This window comes from Brassica oleracea, chromosome C7, assembly GCF_000695525.1.
Source record: "Brassica oleracea var. oleracea cultivar TO1000 chromosome C7, BOL, whole genome shotgun sequence".
Classification (NCBI taxonomy): domain Eukaryota; kingdom Viridiplantae; phylum Streptophyta; class Magnoliopsida; order Brassicales; family Brassicaceae; genus Brassica; species Brassica oleracea.
Window position 1 is genome coordinate 26,427,886 of NC_027754.1, and position 10,019 is coordinate 26,437,904.

The 10,019-nt window shown below is 31.0% G+C and overlaps 1 protein-coding gene across 1 annotated transcript; it reads right to left on the bottom strand.

Moving 5' to 3' along the window:
• Positions 1-7,367: 7,367 nt before the first annotated feature.
• LOC106303677 (alpha N-terminal protein methyltransferase 1) lies at positions 7,368-9,366 on the bottom strand. Its single transcript, XM_013739977.1, has 8 exons — positions 9,104-9,366; positions 8,775-8,919; positions 8,648-8,706; positions 8,447-8,557; positions 8,254-8,355; positions 8,062-8,116; positions 7,881-7,978; positions 7,368-7,783 (listed from the first exon to the last, which is right to left on the bottom strand). The coding sequence occupies exons 1-8, from the start codon at positions 9,236-9,238 to the stop codon at positions 7,658-7,660; spliced, it is 831 nt and encodes a 276-aa protein (XP_013595431.1). The 5' UTR covers positions 9,239-9,366; the 3' UTR covers positions 7,368-7,657.
• Positions 9,367-10,019: the final 653 nt, after the last annotated feature.

Sequence of the window (10,019 nt, forward strand, 5' to 3'; positions counted from 1 at the left end):
GTGAGACCACTTTACAATTTTGTCTTCATATCTATATAGAGTTAGTTTATAGATTACTCTATATGTTTCAAAATGTAATCAGTTTTAATTAAAATCTGTAGTATTTATAAGTTATTACTTTAGAAAACTGTCATTTAATATATAAATTTAATCAATTACACAGTAATTTACATAATTTAATTGGCCACACAATATCCAATAAGTATAAAGTTACATTGAAATATAAAAACAATTTATATAGTGAAACAAAAAATACTTTTAAACCATTATATTATAAAACAAAGGGAATATTCAAATTATATTGAAACATTAGAATAGTAAGAATCAGAAAAGCTGAAATCTCAACGTGAATCATTTACGTCGGTCATGCCTTAGACCTTCTCCAATGTATTCCTCTATTTTTTTCTCTAAAATAGAGCAATTTCATAATAGAGATGGATTTGTCTCCGATGTATTTTTCTATTTTCTCTTCTGAAAAAAAATATTCTTGATATATTCTTTTTTAAGTTTACAAATAATACTTTTTATTTGTGAAAGTTGAAAACCAACCCAATTTATTTTAGTATTTTATAAAATTATGATATTATTTACACTAAATATTTTTTTACAAACTATTATGTAAATAAAAATATAATTATATTTATATAAATAATATATTTCACTAAAAAAATATTTTTGGTTATAATTATTTTTAAAAAAAGTTAAAGGATCATTTTGTAAAAACAAATAGAAAAAGTGACATGACAAAAATAGTTTCTCATTAACCGATTTAATTTTCTCCTACATGGACACTCTATCTAAGGCTTATATCATTCTTTTATTACTTGTTTGATCCCGACGTAGTAACACACTAAAAATCTGATAATTGTATGATGATATTTTGTTTGTAACCCGTTCAATTAAATAAAAAAAAAAGACTTTGAATAATTTATTATTAAATAGGTAAAGATAATTATTATATACATATTGTATTATATCCAAAATAATATTTTCAGTTATATAAATAAAATTACAAAATAGAAATATCCATAGATATTTATTAAATATAAATATTTATAAAATATTTATACTTCTCGAATATTTTCAATTATTTGAACTCAATAACAAAAATATATATATTTGATTAAAATATAAATTGATGTTCAATTTAAACATTTAAAACTATAAAAATAACTTATCATAATGGTTTTGGAATTAATATTGTATATAATAATAAATATTGATAAAATGATTACGGCCAATAATAAATAATTAGTCGCGTAACATTTTGTCAATGAAGATGAATATATTTGTATTAAATATCACGTTATTCAGATTTTCAAATCCTCGTTAATATTTGTATATCAAGAATAATAAATAATGAGTCATAATGATAACCATCGAAGTGATACGAAAACACGTGGTCGTAGATACTTTTCTGCTTTCTCTGTTTTCAATTAAGTGTTTGTTACTTTAACATTTTCGCGAAAATTTAAAAAATTATATAATAAACTAATATATTTTTATTTAACGTATGATTAATAAAATAAAAATGATTTAGATAAAAGCTTATTGGTTATTTAAAAAGGTAAAAAATAAATTTAGTGCATAAAGTTACATAAAATTGTAGAATAACACTTGTTTTGAAACAATAATAAAATTCATAATACCATTTTTCATGTTTACACTACTAATTTTACTCTCACTTTTAATGAAAGGTAAAAAACATTTAGAAACCTAGGGTTAACTAATCTAGACTTAGAATTTAGAGTTGAGAGGTGAACTAGAATTTTTTGAATGTGAAATTTAAGACTCTAATAAATATATAAATAAATATTTTAATTTTTTTTTTAAATAGTTTCAAACATAATTTACGATTTAAAAAAAATGAAAAAAATATTCGAAAAAAGAATTTTTTTTTTAAAAAAACTATAAAAAAGTTTGAATTTAAAAAAGTATAATTCGAAAACAAAAACAAAGAATATTTTTAATTTATTTAAATAAGTATTATATATATATAAAACAATAGTATAAGAGTCTTTTGTCATTTAGCAAAGAGAATATTTTTAAAAAATTTCTTTTTACTAACTGTAAAGATAAATAATGATACCATAAAAATGGTAAACATAAAAAAAATTTGAGAATAAATCTAAATAGTCACTTATTATGAAACACGAGGAGTATGAATCAAATGAAAAAGGTTCTTAGCACCCAAAAAAAGGTGAAGGGACTCGATATGATTTTCTTTATCGTTGGTTCTACCACATATTGCCTTGCTCATAAAGGAGGCCATTTGTATATTATTGAACCTATAAATTTTATCTATTCTTCTAATGAGCTTCAGCTCAGTACACAATATTCTTTAAATCTAATCCAAAAATCTAACAGAGTACTAATAATCATAACATATATAAACATGTACTTTAATGCTACAGAGGGTTGGATATTGGCTTGCCTACTTATCCTTCCATATGACATGTCCTTTCTATCGCCATGCTACCTCGTCCTAATAGCTCGATCATATACTTAACTGAATCCCCCTGTTCTTTAGTCACTAAATCAATCATTCCTACATGACCAAGTAACAAAGAAGTGGCTTGGTCTCCAACCAGTCATCCAGAACAGTCCAGACGTTAGCCATGCTCAACATCTCACACTAAAATATTGATCCGCATTATCAGCCAGAACATCATTTCGGCCTACCGGCTCTTAAGCTCTTAAACCCCACAACTACTCACAACAGCCGACTTTAATTCACCTTAACTCATTCAATTTTTTATCTGGTCCGTCAATCGCTCTTAACCAGTCTTGATATTCTGATCATAAACTCACTGTGGCTCCTTTGTTTGAATACTCAACCCCAAAAGACTCTTGGTTCACAGACATCTCCACCTACCTTGGTCAATACATGTATCTATCACACCTGCTCAGAATCCAACGAACCCGACTACACTTTACATATGGATCCAACAGCCATTTCATCAGTTTTTCTGAACACCAATCTAACCCATTAGTTACTAGCTTCGGCGCTAACCATCGTTTAACACTCTGACCATGCGAGGGCTTAGTCTCCTTGTCAGAATTCAACTTTCCTCCTAGACATCGAAAACCCATGGCATGATCCAATCATCCATAGATCCAGACTACACATGCTTAAAGGTAGTGATCCTCTCGTCCATAACTGTTGTGTCTCAATCCTTCTTTGGAATCTATCATGATCTTCCCAAACAGTGATTATAATCGTATGAGACACAACTGATATCCACCCATCCAGACTTGCACACCATCATAATGGCTCGTACTTGAACATAAACGAAGGAAATAGAAGGAGTGAAACTGGATCAAGCTAAGGAAAGAGTGACACTAGCTGGACGAGCTGGAATGAGCTTAAGTCCGAGCTCATACAAGTAAGGTCGGCAGGATCAGATGACAATCCTAGACCAAATGCCAAGAAACTCAAGTCAGCTGGAAGGAGTGTTCGGCAGTTGAGTCAGTTGGTCGGGTTTGGGCGGTTGTCGGATCGATTGTCGAGTATGTTTGGATATCAAACAAAGACTGATCATGGTCAGACCAGAGACTCAGCTGACAAAGCCTTAGCATGTGTAGCAAGCGTGCTAAGTGGTTCGACGGTTTCTGGCTGAAGAGGCATGTATGTACATATGTTCATTAGGTTACCAAAAGGCACATTTTCACTTGGGAAAGCGGTTAGCCGAGTTCTCTATAAATGTGAAGCACTGGAATCGATTTTGGGCATATAATTTCCTAAGGAAAAATATCCAATTAATTACGAAGCAAAGGCACAACGTGAAGGAAAACTTGATCGAGGAAAATGGGAAGAATCAATCGGAGTTAAGCAAAAAAGGCATCCGACTAATTTACTTGAACAACGATCCAAACATGGATCAAAATGATAAAAAGAAGAACATGGGAACTCCTGAGCGCGCGGCTAAGGTGAGTGGATGGATCGGTTAAGTCATCACCCATAGCCTTCGGGTGAATCCGATTGGGTCTATGGATGAATGGTTATATCCTCCTTTTATTATCTTGATTGTTTACTTTTTTTCTTCTGCATAAAGATCAAGGAAAATTAACCGTAGGGCCGAGTAATAGACCATGGCTGTAGCGGGTCTGATCACATGATCCATGGATCATGGCCATTTGGCATCATCAAAGTATTGATCCAGTTCCTCAAAAACCAGGATATTCTCATGCAATCAAACTTTTTAAGAGCGAGAGCTTAACTGAGTTAAAAACCATGATGCGGAGCTCCATCACGAGACTAGTGTGAAAGACAACAACATATTATTGTTACCTTTCTTATAAAGCGTTGTGCAGATATAAGGAGGAAGGTTTTTCGGCGAGACTGTGTACAACGATGAGATGGTGCAGTAGAACAAACCAGAGTGGAGAATGTTGACACCATCGAAATAAATGGGTTCTTTGGCGGAAGAAGGTTAGTTATTCGGAGGTGGTAAGGGAGGGATTGGAGAAATGAAATGGGATCCTGTTTTTTAATGTTTCAAATTATACCTCTTGAGGTGGTATTCTTTTCTATTAAATTTAAAGTATAAACTAGATTCTGACCCGCCCTTAAAAAGGGCAGATATATTTTTTGTTTTACATCTTTTTAGGTCTTTTCAATTGGTAATTTAAATATAGGTCTAATGGCATAAAGCATAATAAATAATATTCTAAATAATGATAAAGATAAAAGAAATAATAGTTGGACCATACTTTTATCAGTGGGTCACACTGCTATTTTAATAGAATAGATTATTTTTTCTATTAACTCACAATAATCTTAGATATAAATTACTGATGAAATTTATATTTTTCAATAAAGGAAGTTTTGATAGGAGTTTTACAAATGCTATATCCAATAAGCATGGATTTGTTAGAGAAAACGAAAAACTTTCAAATCCCTAATACAATAAGCCCCACCTCAGTATACCAATTAGAACGATTATGTAAGATTTTGTAAAAGTGTGTGACTAAGGCCATGTTAATTTTTGTATCCAGACGTTGCATTTGGATGTTAATATTCAGATGTTGTTCGTTTACACACTATTGTAGTAACATCTAGATACAAAATCTATAATATCTAGAATAACTAGATATTTAAGATTCAAAAAAATGTAGAGTTTGATGATACATTTGCATCTCAAAATCTAAAAGATCTAAATACCATTAATACAAATATGGATCATTAAATAAGTTATTATGATCATTATATAATATTTTTAATCGGAAAATCGTGTCTTCCTGCTGAAACCAGAAAGCCTCATTTTCAAGTCAAAACAAAAATCAGGTTTTTCCGCCAAAATTATAAAATTGTGTTTTCCGTCAAAACAGTAAAATCGTATTCTCTCGCCAAAACCGTACAATTGAATTTTTTTCGTCAAAACGAAAAAGTATGTTTTCGCCTAAGCCGTAAAATCGTATTTTCTGTCAAAATCGTAAAATCACGTTATCCCATCAAAACGTCAAAATATGTCTCCTGTCAAAACCGTAAAATCTCATTTCCCGCAAAAACTATGAAATCAAGTATTCCCGCAAAAACATAAAAATAAGTTTTCTCGTCAAAACAAAAAAATGCATTTTCACAAAACGGAAAATCATGTTTTCCCGGAAATCCCAAAAATCATATTTTCCACTTAAAGTTGAAAAATTGTGTTTTTCGTCAAAACCAAAAAATCGTGTTTTCCTGCAAACATGGAAAATCATTTTTTTCCTCCAAACCCGTAAAATTGTGTGTTTTCCCCAAAACCGTAAAATTACAATTTCATGTCAGAATCATAATCGCTTTTCCTACCAATTACGGAAACTAAAAAACACATTTTCGCCAAAACTTGAAAAATCACATTTTTCTCTCTAAAATCAGAAAAACTCATTTTTCCGTCAAAACCGAAAATCATGTTTTCCCACCAAAATCATAAAATTGTGTGTTACTCGTCAAAGTAGCAAAATCATATTTTTGCCAAAACCGCAAATTGTGTTTTCTGTTAAAATTTTAAAATTTAGTTTTTCGTCAAAAATCGTAAAATGAAAAAAATACAAAAATGATTTTAAGTATATTTATTTAAATAATATAATCAGTTTGTATGTTATTATAAAATAAAAAAATGAACAAATTTAGGCTCTAGATATTGCATCCAAATGCAAATCTTATATATTAAAATAGAAATCATGACTTCTTTCATATGTGATTTTTTAATTTGGATCATCACTTTGAAATCTTATTAAATGTATTTTATTAAAATTATAATACATAGAATCTTTAAAATACTTCAATCATAATATATTTTGATATCTTTTCATTTTAAATATAAATATATTTATTTTAAAATTCTAACAAATCTGTTTTAAACGATTTTTACAAGATCTTCATTTTCAAAATTGTATTTAAATATTTTCAATGATTTTGAAATATAATTATACATTAATATATTCAGTTATTGTTTATAAAATGAATAAGCATAAAAAATATTGGTAAAACAAAATCTAGCTTTGAAAGACGGATCAAAATTTAGCATAAATTAAATACTAAATAAGAAGTGACAATACAAAATTAAATACAAAATAAGAATTTAGAATAAATTAAATACAAAATCAGAATTTAGCATAAATTCAAATATGTTTTCTCATGAATATATTAATTTTCTTAATAACTAAATGCAAATACAATTAGATAAATATATAATAAGAAGTGACAAATACATACGGTTTTAAATAATTGATTAATTATAACATGTAAACTATAAAATTATTGTATTTGAAATAGTTATATAAACATTTAAGTATATGATTAACGTTAAAAATATATACACTTATATTTTAAAACAATAATTTATGTATATAAAAGTGAAAACAAACATCCACGCGGTTGCGCGGATCAAAATCTAGTACAATTATAAAAACAAACGACTTTTGAATGCAATATCTAGATGTTGTATTCAAATGCTAAATCTAGATGCTAAATCAAATACAAAAACAAACATGGCCTAAATTTCTTGCATTGAGAACATAGGAGACTTTGATTCCATTATAACACAGCAGCAGAAGCCCTAAACCAACGCTTAACACTTGAGCAGAGAATGGAAACAACAATCACACTCTACATGGATTCGTTGCACAATAAACCGTTGATATAAAACCAGGAGAAGTCTGAAAAACTAACAAGTTCCCCTAGCCAAAAGCAATCCGCAATTGCAACAACACCAGCAAAACACCACACTACTACAGATCTTGTAAACAAATTCTTTGACCTAAAATCATTTATTGAACAAATAAGCAAAATATATTTAAGAGCAAAGAAAACAAACAATGTTGTCTGTCTTATGGTTCAAGTTTGGAGATGAATGCAACAACTCAACATAAGGCACCTCGGCTGCAAAAATGATTGATATGCAACAACTACGATTCAGATTACAAATCACCATTTGAGGAATACGCTCTAACGTATGTGTAAATTATAATACATATATCTTCAAGTTCAGAAAATGAACAAGGTACATAAACCAGGCGAGGACAGTAGATTCGAGCAGGCCACATCCAAACCACGTGACTGTGAACTTACCTCGAAGCAACCAAGCCTTGCTCCACGGATCTTACAATAACTTTGGTAGCTTCTTTAATTAAATCAAGACCATAATTTCGCAACAAAAAAAAAACAAGACTGTCATTTGATAATTTGTGGTCTGTTGCTGCTAGTTTTCGATCTGGTTCTGTGGACTTTGGGTGGTGTATCAACCGTTAAAGCATACATTTTTACAGCAAATAACTCTTTCGGAAGACCCTTCTGATCCTGGAAATGGTTTTGGAAAAACTGTAAGCTTCTAAACCAACAGTTCTTAGAATACGATCATAAGATGACAAAAAGAAAGAATAGACAAGAACTAAACCTTTGTTTGATAGAGATGTAACCCACATCGACGAAAGAGCTGTTTAAAGTAGGGATCCGATCGGGTGATGCTACGATCCTCTTTATCCAAAACAAATCCTGCGCAGCAAAAAAACAAATATACTTAGTTTTCCTCAGATAGAGCAGTTCATAAGAACATCAAAGTCGAGAGCGAAAAAAACCTTGCTTAGCAAGATTCTCTTTCACCACGAAAAACCCACCGGGTTTAAGGCATCCCTAAGATCAACCACAAACATCACATGAGATTAAGCAGCAGAAAGACACAACCGCATAAAAAAAACTATGGTTTCACATGACTTGTAATAGAGAAACAAAACATGGTGTAACGAAATAGTAAGACAAAAAGTCTTCACCTTTGCTCGGTTAAAGAAGGAAACAATATCATCGTCAGTGAGATGCCCAATGCACCACTGAACCCATATGACATCGTATCTCTGATCAGCTGGAGTAAACTCCTACAGTTATATATAAAAAAAATTAACAAAACAAATGTGAAGGAGAACTGAAAACAAAGATAAAACAAATGAGAATGTACAAGAGTGATACCTGAAGAGGTACACAGAAAAAGTTAGCTGCTTTGTGCGTTACTGAGCCCGTAGATGCCAGATTTTCACGTGCAGCATCGAGGAATTGTGCTACAGGCTCGACAAGATCAACCTAAGATCAAAAACAATAGTTGTCAACAAAACAAACAGAGAAGAACTGAGAGCATAGCAGCAAGTGAACAGAATCAAAGAAAACATTCACCTCGTTAAAGTACCGTATCAGAAGATTCTTAGTGATCCTTCCAACACCAGATCCACAATCTGCAAGTGAAGTTGTGTGATTTTCAAAGAAACACATATGTAAAAAGAAAGAAAGGAGAGAAGAGTACCAAGAGCCACTAGATGTTGATTTGTTTCTCCATTCACTAATCTTTCTTGCAGAAGGATCTTGAGAAAGACCTCACTTCCTATTATATCAGCATCATTGACATGCCCATATCCTCCTAATACTCCATCAACAGAAGCTTCAACACCCTTAAATTAAGAACATGAAATAGAAGCTTCAACAGGTTAAACATGTTAGGGTTACAAATTTACTTGCAATAGAAGTCAATCAAATCTGAGAAATACTACAGAGAATCAAACAAAGAAAAAAAAGAAGGTGAAATTAAAATCAAGACAGAGACTAAGAACAAAAAACGAAACAAGTTTAACTTACTTCCCAGTAAGAAACTCCGTCTCTGTACCACTGGGTCTTCTTCGTTTCATCTCCTTCTTCTCCAATTTCTTCTCTCCACATCTCTTTTGCGCTGTTAAACTCCTTCCCTTCAGAATCTACGCCACAAACCTCCATCGGATCTAAGGATTGAGCTAAAACGCTTCTTCTAAGTTGATCCTGACACACTTACGGTGCAAACTGCAAAGCAAAGCAGACGTCGTCGTCGACGGCGGCGAGATATCGTTTTGGAGGTTGCAGTGGAAGTGACCGAATACGAATGGGCTGTAAAGAGAAAATGTAATTTTACTTATGGGCCTTTTTGGGTTTATGGGCTTTTGATTTAAAGCCGGGTCTCCGAGTATCAGAACTCAACCCGACTCGCTTTCCTATTGTTAGTTGGTTTTGTTTTGTACTGTTTATTTTAGTTAATGAAGTTTATTTTAACTATAAATCAGACATTAACAACAAGTCTTTGTCATTTTCTTTGTCAACTAACATGTCTTTGTCTTCTGTTGAATTGGAAAAATCTAAAAGCTGGAACCAATGGGCAATGGGAACGTCACCAACGTGAACGTGAGACATCATGACAAAATAACCACATTACGTAATATATACTACCTCCATTCCCATTAAGATGTTTTAGATTTTTTTCTTGTTCCACAAAAATAAATTTTCTATATTGTTAAAGTATTTTTTTATACTTTCGAGGAACATTAATTGAGAATATTTGAATTGATTAAATTTCATTGGTGGAAAGTTATTGGAAAGTGTATAATAAAATAAAAAATAAATTAAATTATAAACATTTATTAAATTTTTAATAAACGTGCATACTCTAGAAAATCTTACTTTCAGGAACAGAGCAGAGGGAGAGGGAGTAATATACACGTAACTTATTCATTGTCAAACAATCAAC

Bases quoted from the DNA above. Each gene is read 5' to 3' on its own strand.
- LOC106303677 (XM_013739977.1), bottom strand. From the start codon at position 9,238: ATGGAGGTTTGTGGCGTAGATTCTGAAGGGAAGGAGTTTAACAGCGCA. The intron at 8,356-8,446 runs GTATCACTCTTG...ATATAACTGTAG, and splicing joins TTTTCTGTGTACCTCTTCAG to GAGTTTACTCCAGCTGATCA. The intron at 8,117-8,253 runs GTGAAGACTTTT...GGTTGATCTTAG, and splicing joins CCTTCTTTAACCGAGCAAAG to GGATGCCTTAAACCCGGTGG.